Here is a 17,995-nt window from a genome sequence, read left to right as displayed (position 1 = left end):
TTGCTAGGTTAACTGGGTTAAAGTGTGTAAGGGGCTTAGCAGCTTAGTGATGTGAGTTTCTCTAATTCTTGGCTGGGGGTTGAGGATGGAGACTAGAGAGGCCTAGAACCTGGAAAAACCTTACAAGGACTGGCAAGGGGGAGGGAGAGGGGTGAACAGCAGATGGTGCTGGGTTTGCAGACAGGAAGGTCACCTCCCCACCCATGGCCTCTGATGATCTGACCTCTATCATGCCTGATGTCACTGGGTACATCTCATTCACTCTGAAGTAACTTTTACTAGATTTTAACACTGATATTTGTTCTTAGACATATTGGTCTTTTTTTTTTTTTTTAAGGATTTTATTTATTTATTTGAGAGGGAGAGAGAAAGAGCCCAACAGCAGGGGGAGGGAGAAGCAGACTCCCCACTGAGCAGGTCCCTGGGATCACGACCTGAGTCAAAGGCAGCCCCTTAACGGACGGAGCCACCCAGGTGTCCCCACACGTCCGATAGTTTTGTGATCCTCTTTCTACTAAAAGAGAGAAGAAAGAGAATGCTGCCTCGAGAAAGTCTCTAAAAATGATCTCAAGCCTATTGTGAACGTACTAACAGCAACACACGAATCAGGATTGTCAGAACAAAGTGATTTTCATCACATTGCTTTTAGGAATAAATAACATGCCGTGTTAAATGTTTAAGCCACAGTTGCGGTCACGATATCTAATTGGCCAGGTTGGAAAGAGTGTGGGACCACTGGGTTTTGCCCCGATTATATCAGGCTTTCTTTGGAGAATTGTTGAACTTGCCACACCCATCATGTTGCTCAAGGCCAAGGAATAAAAACCTGCTTTCCTGCTAGGTTTCTTGCCTAAAGGGAGATGCTGGCTCCCCCCCCTTCTTGTCTAAACACGCACAGCCTGTCCTGCTGCTCCTTGGAACAATACACAGTGTTAAGCTTCGATTTTAACCCTTTAGGAGCCATGTATCCGCTCATTTCCATATGGCTAAGGGGATGGTTTGAGGAAGCTAGGAGGCTGCTCCCGGCTGCTCTATGATGGGAGGCCTGGAGGGCCTCTGTCCTGTCACAGTCATGGTTGATGGAGGGCTCTGGCCTCCATAGGGGAGCCCAGATGCTTGGTAGGGGTCCACAGTAGGACTGGGGACACAGAGCATCCGTCCTTCCTTCCCACAGCCATCACTCTGCCATCTGGGCAGTCTCTGCTCATCGCAGCCCTGATGAGTGCAGTTGTTTCCCAGACCACAAAACCACACCCCAGAGAACGTGGTCCCTCCTCTCCAAGTGTTGACTCTCTGGTTCAGAAGACAGGACACTCGTGTTGATTATTACCTAAAGCGACATTTCCCTAAGTACACTTCTACGAGGGAGGACCTCAGAGGAAGGGGAACTCATAAAGCCCATCTGAGGTTAGGGAAGCAATGAGACAGAGCTGAGCTTTCTCTAGGGGGGACGGAGCAGGCTTGGCCCTAGTTGTTCGTGTTAGATGCCTTCATTCAGCAAATATTGATTGGACTCCCTCTGGGCTAGGTACCAGGATTGTGCAGTGCATAAAACACACACACATTCTTATCCTGATGCACCTTACAGCCAAGACTTGTGACCTTTCTGGCTGGAGCACCTAGCCCAGGGTCACCAGCAAATCATTTTTCAGATGTTTCTGATATTAACATGTAATTCCCACTTTCAACTGGCATCCAAGGGGAGATTTCCTTCACACCTTCTCCGCATCTCAGCTTAACCTCATACTGTTAAAACTGTCTAAAACCAGATTTGCCGGTAGGCCGTGTACTCCAGAAACCGTGTCAACTCTCACCAGCGTCTGCCCAGGCACAGGGTCCTAGCTCAGGTTTAGCCAGAATGGCACAGACCACCATGGCACCGTGTGACAAGGAACTGTAGTTGGGAGCTTTGAAAACACAAACCAGGAGGACTCTTAACTTTCCCTTTCGCTGGTTTGTGACCATGGCGTTTGTGGCTCCGGAATTGACCAGCAGAGCACGCTGGCAAATGGAGATACCGACCAAGACAGCCAGTAGCTACACGGAGCCCAGATCTCACCATCGACACTCAGAATAGTTGTGCTTCATATTAATTTTAGGAAGCCTCTGGGCCTGTATCGTACTTTTTTCAAAGCGTTCTTGTTCTCGTAGTTGCTCTCTCTTTATCCTCAACACAACAGGGGCATGAAATACAATGTTTCTGAGCACTTACTGACAGCGGATACTCAAGCTCCATTATTTCACCCGCGCATTGTGTTTGGTGCCGGGGAGGAAGTTTACCGTGGCTCCGTTTTTCAGGTAAATGGGTAAACTGAGGCACAGCGATTTTTTAATTTTATTTTTTTATTTTTCGTGCTTATCCAAGATCACATAGCTAGGAAACAACGGTGCCAAATCCTGGGCACACATTCTTCTGGAAACGGGTCACCACACTCCCCCAAATCAATTTCCCAAAAGGCACATATGCCAAGTACTTCATAGCACTGAACATGAGGCCCCCCCCCCGCCCCCGCCCCGCCCCACCCTCCACCAGGTTTTGGTCTTTTCCCCTACTTCCTATGCCTTGACCTCAGCCTCGGAGGTTCTGGGTTAGAGCCCAGCTAGAATCTGTGTTAGTGGGCTTGGGCTGCCATCACAAAACACCACAGACTGGGGGGCTCACACAACAGAACGGTATTTGTCACAGTTCTGGAGGCTGGGAAGTTTTAGAGCAAGGTGCCGGCTGATTCGGTACCTGGCGGGGGCTCTCTTCTGACTTGATGAAGGTCACCTTGGTGTGTCTTCACCTGCCAGAGAGAAAGACCCAGCTCTCTGGTCTCTCTCTCTCTCTCTCTCTCTCTTTTTTTTAAGATTTTATTTATTTATTCGACAGAGAGAGAGAGAGAGAGAGTGAGCACGGGCATGGGGAGCAGCAGAGGGAGAGGGAGAAGCAGGCTCCCCACTGAGCAGGGAGCCCAACATGGGGCTCAATCCCAGGACCCTGGGATCATGACCTGAGCCAAAGGCATCTGATGCTTAATGACTGAGCCACCCAGGCACCCCTCTCCGATCTCTTCTTAAAAGGGAACCAGTCCCATCATGAGGGTCCTACCCTCATGACCTCATCCAACCCCAATCCCCTCCCAAAGGCCCCAGCTCAGTACCATCACACGGGGAATGAGGCCTTCAACATACAAATTTTGGGAGGACATGAATATTCCACTCCCCGCAGAATCTCGTGCATTGCATTACAGAGGTAGAATAAAACCTGGGCAAGGATACATCTGCAAAAATAGAAAAGATGGCACGTGGCGTTTAGTAGAAAGTTTCCAATTCTCATGCAAAACTGACAGAGGGAATAATGAAAGTTTGACACATGAACCACGAATCAATCTTACCCTGACAGGGAGAAAGATAAGAGGGAGGAGGTGGGCCTGCCAGAAAAATTCAGACCTGAATCAGGTCTCACCGTTAGATCTACAAGTCAGTGAACACGGAAATGGGGGCTCTGGGGACATTTTAAATCCCACCATGGTCTACAGTCAGGTCCAAAATTGAGAAATTTCACAGGACAAACAGCTGAATTTATTTACAAATATATTGCAGGGAAGAGAGAGGAGGAAATTATAAATGAAAAGAGAAGAGACACATGAACCAAATGTAATTTGTGGTGGGCTTTGTGCAGATCTAGATTAGAGTAAAAAAAAATTGTAAAAGCATTTACAATTAAAAAAAATAAAATAAAACATTGGCAAGACAGCAGAGTATAAATGCTGACTTAAACCCTGGTTGGAGTGTTGAGAATACTAACACGTTGTTAATTTTGAAAAGTGGCTATGAATAGGGTTGTAGTTATATTCTTTTTTTTTTTAAAGATTTTATTTATTTATTTGACAGAGATCACAAGTAGACGGAGAGGCAGATAGAGAGAGAGAGAGAGAGGGAAGCAGGCTCCCTGCTGAGCAGAGAGCCCGATGCGGGACTCGATCCCAGGACCCTGAGATCATGACCTGAGCCGAAGGCAGCGGCTTAACCCACTGAGCCACCCAGGCGCCCCTGTAGTTATATTCTGAAAGAACTCTTATCTTTTAGAGAAACATATAGAAACAATGTTGGATGAAATTACATGATACCTGAGGTTTGTTTCAGAAATAATCCAGGGTATGTGGAGGACGAGAAGCAGACAAGTAGAAGTGGGGACAGATGAAAATGGGCTGGCCACGTGCTGATAGCTGTTGAGTCAAGATGCTGGGTCCGGATGCATGAGTTTCTCAACTTTTGTATGTTTGACAACTTCTGTAGAATTTACTTATTGTAAATGAGAGGTAAATACTGCTTTGTAAAAAGTCCTTCAAAATTCAGCAAGCAGGGAGTGGATTTCAGGTGATTGACCTTGAGTCCGTGGTGCCTGGTCACATTTCTTGTGACATTTCTTCTCAAGGGGAGGATAGAATTTTAGAGAAAGGGTGTCATTCGGAGGCCCATCTACTTTCTCTCTTCTTCTGACATGCGTTCGAGGACCCAGATATAATTTCTCCAGGGCTGCTGAACTCACAGAGGCATGGCCTGATGCTACCTCTGCTCTCCCAAATTGGCTCCTGCCACATAGCTTCCTGCTGTGACGGTTCCAACAGGTGGTTTGAGCTAACGCTATGCAGGATGTCATATGCCCCACATGTGGACAAGCTTCCTGGAATTGTTGGGTTCACAGAAAGAATATTCCCAACAATAGGGTCTGGCTTGTTCCCATTATAAGATAAATAATTGTTGGGGACATAAGGTATCACGTGATGACTATAGTTAACACTGCTTTTTGGTCTACTTGAAAGTTGCTAGGACAGTAGATCCTAAAAGTTCTCACCATGAAGAAAAAACCATTTCTCTCCCTTGTGATGTGATGGATTTAAAAAAAAAGATTTTATTTATTTATTTGAGAGAGATAACAAGAGAAAACATGAGAAGGGAGTAGAGAGAGGAAGAAGCAGGCTCCCTGTTGAGCAGGGAACCTGACCCAGGACTCGATCCCAGGACCCTGGGATCGTGACCTGAGCCAAAGGCAGACGTTTCACCGACTGAGCCACCCAGGAGCCCCAGAATGCGGTGGCTGTTAACTAAACTTATTTTAGTGATCATTTCACAGTATATATAAATCACATCATCATGTTGTACACCTTAAGCTTAGACAGTGCTGTATGTCAATTACATGTCAATAAAACTGAAAGAAAAAGAAACAGAAAAAAAAATCACCTTTACCTCTTCTGTTGAGTTAAGACAGACCCCCCAAATATACTCTAAAGAAAGCAATCTTTCCGAGCTGGGCCCCCCCCGAACTGGCATGTTAGGGAGGACCTCAGGACAAAGAAAGGGACCACGAAGATGTTTGTCTGTTTTTTCCCACGAGGATCTTGATTACACACAGACATTAAATAACCCTGAATAACTGTTCGTCTGGTTCCCCAGACCGTCTGTTCCTCACCGCTTGCACCTGGATGAGGGCGAGGCAAAATTCCAGGAGGTGCTCACTGTTAGAGTCACGTGAGCACAGGTAGGCACTGAGAAGGAGTGCCATCACCTTAGATTTTTGTGCCCTGGGCACTGGGTTTGCCTCTCCCAGGCACTGTCTCTCACCTGGGCTCTCCTGGACAGGTGCAACTAACCCCTGATTCTCACCTTCCTTTCCACCCCGTTTTCCCGGCAGGGCAGGGGCCAAATTCTGGGACGTGTAGGTCGGAACTCAGGCTTCCTCCCTCCGCTGTTTGCTGCCCTCACAGCGACAGCCCTTTGCCCCGCTGGCCTCCCTGGCATTCCTCTCTGGCGCACAACTTCCCATAGCTGCACTGCTTCCTCTCTTACCTCCTACAGAACCTTCTGGAAAGGATCACCTTCTCCACAAGGCTGTCCCTGGAACTCCTTCACTTTGCACCCCATGAGCTGCTTCCCCTTGATTTTTTTTCTCCCTAGCACTGATGTTTGGCTCATTTCATTTCTTCCCCCGCGCTCCCCCCAACCACCAACCCCCACACCATGAGAAAGAAGCACCTTGAGGGCAGGATTTTGTGTTTCTTTCCCTGCTGTACGCACAGTGTCTAGACTGAGGCCTGTCATTTAGTCTGCGTTTGCTGGACAAGGCACGGGGGTGGGAGGGTGTGGAGGGGGCGTGATGGGTGCATACTGCACGTGGGCAGCCGGGACCCCAGGCTCCACCCCCTCCCCCTCCGGCCATCCCCCTGTGACTCCTGGTCCCCGCCGGCGCATGACCATGCTATGACTTGGCAGGTAAAGGAACAGAGCTCGGCCGCCGGAGATCACGCTCCCCCTGCGCCTCTGTCTTTTTTGGCCTTGGCTCATCAGAAGCTTTGTCTCTGGAAAACCAACAGAGCCCTCTGCCAGAAGTTCTGCCCAACCTTCTTGTTATTTCAGCTGTTTTCAAGGCCCTCTAGCAGGCCGCTTGGCCGCAGGGAGGTCCTCGGGGAGCCAGGTCAGGTGATGGACTCCCAGGCCTGGGATTCAGACACCATAGCGCGTCTTCGGTTGACTCATGCCATTCCGTCCCCGGTCCTTCTGGCCAACCACTGCCTGCCAGTCCTTCCACCACTCAAGAGCACCTTCCCCCAGACGCGAACCCAGAACCGAAAGAGAGACCAAAATTTAGCAGATCCAGAACACTTGCTTTCCAGTGGGGTTCGTAGAGAAGAAGACGGATCATTGCTGAGCGGATGAACAACTCAAGTTCACTCTCGGGCTGCCCGGGGAGCATCGAGGCGTGGGGGGTGGCTCATACTTGCGCTCAGCAGGGATCTATCCCAGTTTGTTCTGCTTGGATGGAGCACGTGGGTCTTCCTTGGGGGATTGTTGTGTCAGGTGGTCACGTTCCTTCCAGCCCAGTGGTTGGAGAAGGGGACGCTCTATTTCCCAAAGACTCCCCTTTTCTTCCTTAGACTACAGACAATGCTCCCTGCCTCTTCCCACTCTCCCTTCTGAGAGGGGCAGGGTGGTGCATAAAGAAAATTGGGAAGACAACCTCAGGTGAAGCCCTGGGCAAAAAGTCTCAGGCTGCGTCTTTTAAAAACCTCCCCCAAGCTTCACTGAGGTGTGATCGACAAATAAAACGCGTATGTGTTTACTGCGTATGATGTGATGCTTTGATTACATAAACAATATGAAATGATGTCCACAGTCTCATGAGCACGCCCATCACCTCGTGCAGTTGCACGTGTTTTACATTTTTTGTGGTGGGGACATTTAACACCTATCATTCTCCTCTTTGCTTCTACGTGTTGGACTTTTTTAGATTTCACGTGTAAGTGAGATGATACCGTATTTGTCTTCCTGTGCCCAGCTTACTGCACTCACTGTAATGTCTTCCAGGTTTATCAAGGTTTTTGCAAATGGAAAAACTTTCTTTTCCACGATCCTCCTTTTTCAAGGCTGAATACTATTCCATTGTGTATAGATTCTACATGCCGCACATTTTCTTTCTTTGTTCGTTCGAGGACGCTGACGTTGTTCCCATATCTTGGCGATTGTGAATAATGCAGTCAACACAGGATGCCAATATCTCATGATACTGATCTCGTTTCTCTGGATAGATACCCAGAAGTGCGATTGCTGGATCATATGGTCATTTTTAATTTTTTGAGGAACCGGCATCTTGTTTTCTATAACGTCAGTTTGGAGCTCAATCAAAGTCCATGGCTGTGGGTCCATTCTTTGAATGTCTGGCTTGCCTTTTCACTGTAGTTTAAAAAAATAAATGGGAAAAGATTAAATATCTCCCTGGAGGTATGGGCATGAAGGATAATGCAATGGCGTCCTGGCTAAATTAGCTTATTTCCATTTGGTGAAATTTTTAAGTATTAATGATTCTCTTTGAAAATCCTCAAAGGAATGTTTTATCATGGAACTGTTAAGAAAAACAATCTGTTTATTTATGTTCCCACCTTAATTTCAGCTTTTTTCTTAAGTGAATTTTTTTTCCCCTGGAGTCCTTCGTGTCAGGTCATTCCAAAATGGATTACTGACCAAGAATGAGGCCACTCTAGAGTTCCAAACTAAGTAGCTTTAAGAAGAAAAGCCTCCTATGATTGTTGCTAATGGTCAGAAGCCAGTAGAATGAGGCTGGGAATCAACCAGCAGGTCAACAAGTGTTTGTTGGGCGCCCTCCTTGTGCAAGGGCTCTTTCTTCTTCTAGAAAGGGAGAAGTCTTTGGGGCCTCAAGATCAACAAATACTGGTTGAATCTAATTGAGTTTGAAAGAATAACTCTCCTCTTGGAAAAGAGAAGAATTTGCATTTCTGAACAATTGATTCATTGGCCTCCAGATGACCATGACTGTTTACTTGAACTCCCTTTTATTTTGATTAAGTATGTATCTGCCCATCCTTTTGAGTTTATCTGGGTCTTGCAGAATTTACATACCTCCAACCACCCCCATCCGCTTGGACTGGCAGTTGGGTTGGCTTCCTCAAGGGAGGGGATACAGAACTGCACATCACGTCTATCGTAATGCCAGCCCCAGTAGCATCTTTATGTACTGGTTCTCCTCTAATCCTCTCAATGGCTTGGGTGTCCCAACAGCTTTTTTACTCGGTCTAGAATTTCAAGCCTGTGCCTCCTTACGAACCTTGTAAATTTAGGGCTTTCAAGTGAAGTTGGGGTGATATGGTTTTATTCTATGGTCCCCATTTGCAATCTGCAGCTGAAAACATAACCTTCAATTCCTGTTTTTCTTTCTTTCTTTAAAAAAGATTTTATTTATTTATTTAAGAGAGAGAACGTGCAAGAGAGAGCAAACAGAGGGGAGGGGCAGAGGCAGAGGGAGAAGCAGGCTCTCTGATGAGCAGGGACCCCAACACTGGGCTTGATCCCAGGACCCTGAAATCATGACCTGAGCCGAAGGCAGTGGCTTAACCAACTGAACCACCCAGGTGCCCCACAGTTCCTGTTTTTCAAAATTCGACCTGATTTATGCCTTTCGTCTTGTCACTGAAGTTGCATTATCTCCAGTAGGTTAAGCATCTCCAGTTTACATTCATTTTCTTCTTGGACAAGAATCATGATGTATTTCTTTCTAAGCCTGTTGGTGTTCCAAGCGCGATTTAAGGGCTAGCGATCGAGGTCTCACCCGGGAGCTTGTTAAACATACCCCAGCCTTTCCTATGAACCTGCATTTGATAAGGTCTGTAGCTGACTTCTATGTACACCCAAGTGGGAGAAGCTCTGGTTGAGCATGTCTTTAGATTTTAATAAAAATTACATCATCAAGAAATAAAGGGACAAGTTCCATTAACCTTTTTTTTTTTGGAAATTCTGACATTGAAACATTTCAAACCGTAAACTCGAATGTTCTACCTTAAGTACCTGTACACTCTCCACCTAGATTATACCATTAATTTTCTTAAAAAAAAAAAAAATATATATATATATATATATATATATATTTGACAGAGAGATCACAAGTAGTTAGAGAGGCAGGCAGAGAGGGGGCGGGGAGCAGGCTCCCTGCTGAGCAGAGAGCCCGATGCAGGGCTCCATCCCAGGACCCTGAGATCATGACCTGAGCCGAAGGCAGAGGCTTAACCCACTGAGCCACCCAGGCGCCCCGTATACCATTAATTTTCTTTATGTTTCTTTTTTTCTCGAATCATTTTCCGTCAAGAATTTTATAGAGAAATAGTAGTTGACAGCATGACCATTAGAAAGAATCATGTCTTGATCACACAGATCTCACTCTTTCTTCCAGAATTTTCAACGGGTTTGAGAAGGTCATGATTTCTTGGGAATCAGAGAAGCATGGTAGGGTGGACGTGGGGGAGAGCGGGGATTTCACAGAGCTGGGTGCTGGCCCTTGCCTCGTCCAGGGCACTGGGCCTCAGTGTCCCCATCCATATAGTGAGTGAGTTCAGAGGCCTCCTCCGTGATGGCGCTCCCAACCCCGTGATCGGAGGTCCATCACAGGCACTGTCATCATCACCATGCCTCAGGTGGAGAAACTGATGAACCAGCTACATATTCGAGTGAGAAGGAAAACATCTGTTGGCATGGAAAAGAGATTATTTCCTAAGCTACTGAGTAAAACACAGCTGCTCTGGCAGTTTTAACTCTGTTTTCTTGTCAATTTTTGTTCTTTCAGGAAACCTTGCAGAAACATGAAGCCGTCAACCATCTGGAACTGAGAAACTCACTCGAGGCTGACTGCGGCTTCTAGAACATCCAGGTGTTCTGCAGATGGGAGAATCGATCTTGCACTCACCAGCTGGAGTCCCGAACACAGACGCACGGCTCTGGATCCGGCGCTGACATCCCCGAGTCCAGACGGGTCTTTTGCTAAGTGGCCAAAGAGCCGTTGTTGACACTGAGGGCTGACGGTCACACACAACCCGTCCCTCCCTCGGAGCTGCAGGGGGACAAACCACATTCAGGGTTGCAAGTTTCCTGACTCTCTTGAATGAGGATTCCAGGTGGGGGGCTCATTTCTGTAAGCCCACCACCCTTCTAGGGACCACCCCAAACAGGACCTCCACCACCGGTATCTTCTTGCCAACTCCCTGCCCTGAGCGGGAGCAGGAGAAAGCTCTCGGAAAAATCTCTAGCTGTGGCCCACGGTCACTCCAGACAACTATTACCCTCCCATCACCCCACCATGGGCTGGCTTTTTCTAAAGGTTCTGCTTGTGGGGGTGACTTTCTTGGGAGGCCTGTATCCCTTTGTGGATTTTTCCTACAATGGGGACACAAGAGGCCAGAAGCCGAATTTCGTGATCATTTTGGCAGATGACATGGGGTGGGGGGACCTGGGGGCGAACTGGGCAGAAACAAAGGACACTGTCCACCTGGATCAGATGGCTGCTGAAGGAATGAGGTAAGTCTTGAAGAGGGCAAGGTAGCATCCCTTGGGATGCCTGACTCTCTGCGGGAAGGGTCAGCCTAGTGCCCTTGAAGAACAATTGATGGGTCCGTGTTGACTTAGTTAATTGATTGACTAATTTGGTTTGAAGCCAGTACAGCATCTTGAAGAAATCCATGCACTCACCCGTCTGATAACATTCAGGGTACATGTGTGTATGTGTGTCTGTGTCTGTGTGTGTGCGCGTGCGCGCGCGTGTGTGTGTGTGTTAGGAGCTGGGAATACAGAGGTGAACAACTTACCTCTGCTATTTATCGTCTGTGGGAGGGGACAGGTTAAAGGAAAGTCGTACTGAGGACACGAGCCTGCATTGGGGATTTTTGGAGTCTGCAAGGGAGGCTGCAGAATCCAACTGGGGGTTCAGGGGAGAAGTGACCTTTGAAGAACAGGGAGTCAGCGAGGCACACGAAGGTAAGAGGACTTAGCTGTGAGCAGACAGGACTTACTGGTCCGAGGAAGGGCACATGTAACTCCAAGGGACCATCAAAGGGAAGGGCTTGTGTATCCCAGGGGGTCTGGAGGTTCATAAGCCCCTTTCCTGCTCAGAAAGAGGACACGGATCAGAGCGTTCAGACTTCTGGATACACACCTTAGGCGGACGGCGATCTGACCCGCCAGCTCAGATCCCACCGGCGCTGCGTTTAACTCCGCCGTCTGGCTCAGTGGGAATCAGCTAGCTGGTTAGGACCCTGCTGGGGCCATCGCCACAGTGTCTCAGCCACTTGTATCCTGGAGCCACTTGTATCCAGAGCTTCCGTGGTGGGTCCCCGCATCTGGTCTCCCCTACTCTGGTCCATCCACCCCAGCTCAGCCATAGTGAGCTTTCGAGGAACACTCCTCTGCTTCCAGTTCTTCAAAGGCATTTTGTGGCCCTAGGGATCCAATCCCAACCCTGTACTGCAGCTTACAAGACCAGCCCCTCCTCCACACTCTTCTCTGTGCAGCCCCTCCGTTCACTTGGGGCCTCCCTGTGTCTGGGCCTCAGCTAGCTGATTCCATCTTCCTGGTGCACTTTCTACTGCTTCTACTGAGTTAGGTTCTACTCACCACCTGGGGCCCCGCTGCCTCCCGAGATCCTCCGGGAAATCGTTCTCAGATGTTGCCGGGTTCTCTGTCTAGTACCTTGCTTCTCCCCTGGTGATTGTGTAATTACATGACCACCTGTTTCGGGTTAAGTAGAGGGCTACTCCCCACCCCCATTCATGCCCATCTGGAACCTCAGAATGTGACCTCATTTGGAAACAGGGACTTTGCAAATGTATTTCCTTTTTTCTTTTTTTTTTAAGATTTTTTTTTAAAGATTTTATTTATTTGAGAGACAGAGACAGAGCACAAATGGGGAGAAGGAGAAGCAGACTCCCCGCTGAGCTGGGAGCCAAATATGAGGCTCAATCCCAGGACCCTGAAATCATGACTGAGTAAAAGGCAGACACTTAACCGACTGAGCCACCCAGGTGCCCCTTAGTTGTGGATCTTAATGATACTTCCATTGAGGGTGGGCCGTAAATCCAGTGACTAGTGTCCCCATAAGAAGAGGCGAGGACACAGAGAGACACCCGGAGGAGGTGATGGGAAGGCAGAAGCAGGGAATATGATGACGTGTCCCTGAGCTGGGAATGCTAGGGACCGCTGGCAGCCACGAGAAGCCAGGAGAGAGGCATGGGACAGATTCTCTTTCTGAGCTTCCAGAAGGAATCGACCCTCCTGACATCTTGATTTCAGACTTCCAGCCTCCTGACACGGGAGAGAATTACATTTCTGTCCTTTTAAGCCTCTCGTTCATGCTCATGTGCTGTGGTAGCCAAGGAAAATCAGACACCTCCCTTCTAGCTCTGGCCTTCAGGAGGAAAAATGTCTCTTCTTCCCCACTTGTACTCCTAGCACAGAGCACAGTGTCTGGTGCCCAGGAGGCAACTTATGCATCATTGTTTATCGGTCAATGGGCTTTAGGTCAAGATCCCTTGACATGTCATCCCCAATTCTGTGTGTTGGAATTTTCTATTCTTTTCTTTTTTTTCCCAAGAAGAGATTTAGTCCACAGCATTGACTAGATCCTTACAGGGAACCGGGTGGCCAAATACTTAACAACTTCCGGTGTCGAGTGGGTTTGTGGGGAAGTATCTGGCCCATTATTGAAACTGAGATTTCTGAGGCCTGGACCCTCCCCTTCCGAGCTGTCCTCCCACCGTCCCCCCAGCATCGTCTCATCCCGAGCAGAAATTGCCCCTTGGGATCCAGAAGCAAGCACTGTGTGCTGGGCTCTCCTATTTCTTCTTCCCCTTGTGAAAGTATCCTCTCCATCTGGGCCTTGTGACGGGCCCGGCGGCCGGCCCTCTGGCCCGACGTCTGTGTCCGCCGCAGCTTTTCGCTCTGTGCTTTGTTGACAGGAAAGCGGGCTTCCTGTGAGGCCACGGATTGATTCATCGCCGGCTTGGCCCCTGCCTACTCACGGCTGATGGGGAACCATGACTTTCAGACAAGAACTCCTATTGCCAAACAGGGTCTCTGGGTACTTGAGAAAGTGTCTTTTTTCTTGTCTCTTTCCTTTGAGAATATTGTTTCCTCAGATTCCCACGACAAATTACCATCCACTGTGTGCTTCAAGCAGCTCCTACTTATCCCCTCAGGGCTAAGGAGACTTAAAAGTCCTGAATCTAGGTGTCAGCAGGGTTGGTTCTTTCTGGAAGCTCCAAGGGAAAATCAGTCCCATGACCCTCTTCTCGATTCTGGTAGCTGCAGGCCGTCCTGGGCCTCCGGGGCTTGTGGACACATTGCTCCGTTCTCCGCCCCCGCTCTTTGCCTTACAGGCGCGTGTCTAACTCCCCTTCTTCTCGTAAGGCCACCGTCACTGGCTTTCGGGCCCAGCCTCATCCAGGATGACCTCATCTCAACTCGATTACATCTGCAAAGGCCCTATTTCTAAATAAGGTCATGTGCACAGGTTCTGGGTTGACATGAAGTTGGGGGTGGGGGATGCTCGTCAACCCAGAACAATGAGCCAGCCGCCTGTATCTTTACCCCTGCTCCTCCCATAATCTGTAATGTAGCAGGCACTGGATGAACGAGTGTCACTCTGAAGACTAACAATCCTGCTGAAGAGGTCGGGCTCTGGCGTCAGGTGGCCGGGTTCAAATCCCGGCTCTACTGCTTTCCATCTGTAGGACTCTGGACAAGTTCCATCATCGCTTGGAGTTTTGTTTTCTTCTCCTGGAAATGGGGACCATGGTAGCACCCACCTCAAAGGATGTTGTTAGGATTAAATTAAGTAATCAGAACCCATGCAGGTAGTTAGCACAGAGCCTGGCTCTCGGTGGACCTGGATATATGTGAGTTACGGTTAACTTTGGTGTTGGTATTAGAAATAATACCCACCTGAATTGTCGATGTGAATTGGCTTCTCTGCATAACGAAAGGTCTAGATGATACATGATGGAAGGAGAAGTGGGTTCCAGAGACAAATCCCTGTTACTCTCTAGGTGGACCGTCCACAGGGAGCCAACATCTGTATTTGAATCACACGTGACAGCTGCGGTAATGGCTAACCCGTGCTGAGCACATGGGAGCTGCCCGGCTCTGGGCATCACCCCCCGTTAATTCTGGCCACCTCCCTGTGCTTCTTTTCTTTCACAGGTGAGGAAGTCAAGGTCAAGCCACTTGCCCCAACTTGGCTGTCTCCTTGGGATCTGCTTGAGTCTGTTCCTTCCTGGACCAAGTCCCCAAGGCAACGCTTAAGTGTCTCCATGACATTTGCCTGCCAGTACACACCAGCAGTGTGTCTTTTTTTTTTTTTTTTAATTCCCCACTTAGGATAGATGCAATTTTCCAAATCTGTCAATGGAGCAGGCATCATTCACAGCATAACCATGATGGCATCAATGTTGCAAACAAAAGGATTCCTTGGGGGAAGAAAGGCAGAGCTGTTAGTGCCCCAATTTTGCTTCCTTACAGATGTCCTAACTTCCATTTACATAGCGGTAAATGTGGCCAGAACCCCCACAGTCCTGAGGGTTATGATAGACCTTAGTCATGTACAGTAGTCCAGGTCAAAGAGCGTCCCCATCATGCTATCACATAGGGGAAACTGAAGCCCAGGCAGGAGTGAAGTGATTTTACTACTCCAGTGGCTTTCCAGCATGTGGGATCCGGTTATCCACTTTGCAGATGGATTCCATTAAAAATAATGATGAACAATGCATTTGTGAAAAAAATGAAGTCTCCGGAAAGCAGTGGACGTCTCTTTATCAGAAGGCGTTGCTGTTCTGGACTCCCAAGCATTCAGCGACAGCCCACCTGGGCACTTCCAGGCGACTGGGCTCCTCACACCTGTCAGTGGGTTCAGCAGACAATGTATCTTTTGCTCTTGACCCGGTGGGCTGGGCGTTTTGTCACTGTCCGGTGCAAATCTGAGCTGAGCGGTGCTGTTGAACATGAAAATTTAAGACACAATAAGATAACGCAAGGAAAATCAAAATGTTGGAATTCAGGTGAAAAGGCCAGAGACTTGGTAATGAACTAAAACTCAAAACTTTTCAAGCAACTGGAGAAAGGGAGTCCAAGACAGCCTGCATGGCCATGGGAGCTAGCGGAAGGAAGCACTCACGTTTTAAAAAAGAGGGGAAAAATAGTATTTCACTGGGATCTCTTCCGGCTCTTATGAGAGAGTTAACTCTGAAAATAGTCGCATCATTTAAATGATTACGAGAACCCGGTGAATAACCTTGATAATGCGACAGGAGCTTGGTTCTTGTCCCCCGCACACCAGAGAAGGCTTTCATCTTGTTCACCTTGTGATGAACCAGTAACCGATTCTTGGCAATTCTGGTAGTGAGCGGTGACTCCTGGCTGATGCCTGGGTTCTAGCAGCGGCTCAGGGTGTCCAAACTGGGGTTTGAGCACCTGAATGGTCATGACCTGTAAGTCTCTTGGGGGAAGTGGGCCCAGCCAGGCAAGCCCAGATCCTCCCAGGCTGGCTCAGAAGTCAGGTTGACCAAACACTGTAAACCATTCACTTGTGCGGACCGACTTGGAAGTATGTTACCTTTGCCTCTTGATTTCCTTCCATCCCGCTTCAGCCCTTCTGGGCCCCCAGTCTAATCTGAGTCAGGTCAGTTCTGCTGCTGAGTACAGGCTGGGACTTAGCTAGGAACCAAAGATCAATATTCATCACTGGAAGGTCAGAAGCTCCCAAGGGCTTGAGTCTGTTTCTAGAAAGGGCCTCGGAGAGGAATGAATTGATCTGTCAATTTAGCCAAACACCTCGTGTGATTTCTGTTCTCAGCATTGGTTTTCTGCAAACAGGCATCTCCTGTTAGCTCTCAGAGTTTTCTTGGCTAACCTGCTGCCTTCAGAAGGGTTTTGCAGCAATCCCAAGGAAACTGGGAGCTGGGCTGGCACTCACAAAGGCAGGGGAAGGTAGTGAGGTCTTCCTGAGAGCTAGGGTGAAAAGAAAATTCTGAGTGAGACTTATAAGAGAAAGATTCCCTCCCCACATGTAAACCCCTTCCAGCTTTATCTCCATTCCTTCCCCTACAGTGATTCAGACTCAGGGTCGAGGGAAAAGAGCCTCTTGTCCTGTGACCTTCCCCACTAACTTCGAGAAATTTGCTCAGCGTTACTGGACAGGCGACTTTATATCTTTGCCCTCGGGTAGTATATCCAAAGGACATAAAATCACGCAATGCCCACCTACCAGCCGGGCCAAGGTGAAGCCTACACGGAGGGTTTGGCAGGGTTGCCTCGTGGTTCTGTTTAATAGATGGAGACCAGCAGGAATACTATTGTCTAGATAACACCCAAGCTTCGAGAAAAGGAACTGAAATACTAGCCCGTGAGGCCTTGGTGCCAGCCTGCTTCACAACCGCAAGTTCAAAACTGCCTGTCCAGCCGCTATTATTCGCTCTCCTTTCACGTAATTTGGCAAGGAGTCTCCGCTAAGAGCCCATCATAGGACAAATCCTGGGAGACTCCAACCAACTGTGCCCTAAGAAGCTCCAAGCAGGTGGTGAAGAAGCTAAGAAAAGCAGCTTTTATTTTTATGTATTTATTTATTTATAAAGATTTATTTATTCATCTGAGAGAGAGAGTATGGAGAGGGGGCAGAGGGAGAGAGTCTCAGATAGACTCTGTGCTGGGCACAGAGCCAGATGTGGGGCCCAATCCCATGACCCTGAGATCACGAGCTGGGCTGAAACCAAGATCAGTCGCCTGACCGACTGCACCACCCAGGTGCCCCAAGAAAGGTAGCCTTTAGCATGCAGAATGGAAATGTGCTGTATGAGGAGGAAACCACATATCTCCCGCTCTCTCTGCTTCGGGGCTTTAGTCCCCTGGATTGGGTGGAACTGAACTTGGATCCTCTAGGATGGATTGAGCACATTGCTTATCCCTTGGTCACAGTCAAGAATGAGAAAGGTCCATGCTGGGCTTCTCGCCTTTTGAATGATTGAACCAAGAGCCAGAGCATGTTAAAGACATTTGGGTGGAGCTGCAAAAAGAGAGAGGCCGTTGCTCCAGAGGGAAGCCAAGAGGTACTGGACCTCACTATTGAGACCTTAAAGATGAGTAGGAATAAGCCAGATGAAGGGGGAGGAAAGCGTGTTGTAGGCAGAGGGAAAAACAGGAGCAAAGACCCAGAAACGAAAGGTGCCCTTTCACTGGACACAGATTACTGGAGGCTCCCGCAGGCACTGTCCTAGATGCTGGGAAGCCATCCCTCATCCAAACAAGAAACCCTTGCTCTCCCAGGGCAGCCATTCCAGTGGTGGAGCCTGGCTAGGACAAGGAATGTGAGGCTGGACCGACAGATAAGGCTGCTGGTGAAGGGTCTCATGCACATGTTCAAGTGTTTGACTTGGTCCTGGAGGCAGTGGGGGCCTTGAGGACTGAAGACATTGGCCTGCATTTGAGATGGATTGCTCCAGCTTCCCCGAGATGGCCCACACTGGCGGCTGGGAGGGCAATGGGCAGATTGTAGGAGCATCGGGGATGGCATGGCTTAGGGCTGTGGTAACGGGGAGGTGTCCAATTTAAGAGGCACCAAGATGCCCCTGTATGTGTGTCATGAGCCTTGCATGTGTCCTTCCTTGAGCAAAATTGTACTCATATCCACAAC

At 48.6% G+C, this 17,995-nt stretch overlaps 1 protein-coding gene across 9 annotated transcripts in view; it reads left to right on the top strand.

Moving 5' to 3' along the window:
- Positions 1-17,995, top strand: part of ARSG (arylsulfatase G) — a 100,626-nt gene that overhangs the window by 27,101 nt on the left and 55,530 nt on the right. For 7 of the 9 annotated variants that reach the window (XM_032870770.1, XM_032870769.1, XM_032870767.1 and 4 more), the window contains one exon: positions 10,112-10,839. In XM_032870770.1, the coding sequence (XP_032726661.1) occupies positions 10,622-10,839 (218 nt within the window). In that variant the 5' untranslated portion in view covers positions 10,112-10,621. Of the gene's footprint in view, positions 1-10,111; positions 10,840-17,995 lie in introns of those variants that run through there. The other 2 variants (XM_032870772.1, XM_032870776.1) reach the window with 1 other exon arrangement.

The sequence above is a fragment of the Lontra canadensis genome, unplaced genomic scaffold (genome assembly GCF_010015895.1).
Source record: "Lontra canadensis isolate GAN:19392208 unplaced genomic scaffold, GSC_riverotter_1.0 scaffold41, whole genome shotgun sequence".
Classification (NCBI taxonomy): domain Eukaryota; kingdom Metazoa; phylum Chordata; class Mammalia; order Carnivora; family Mustelidae; genus Lontra; species Lontra canadensis.
The sequence above is the reverse complement of the archived record's forward strand: the minus strand, read 5'-3'. Positions and strand labels throughout refer to the sequence as shown.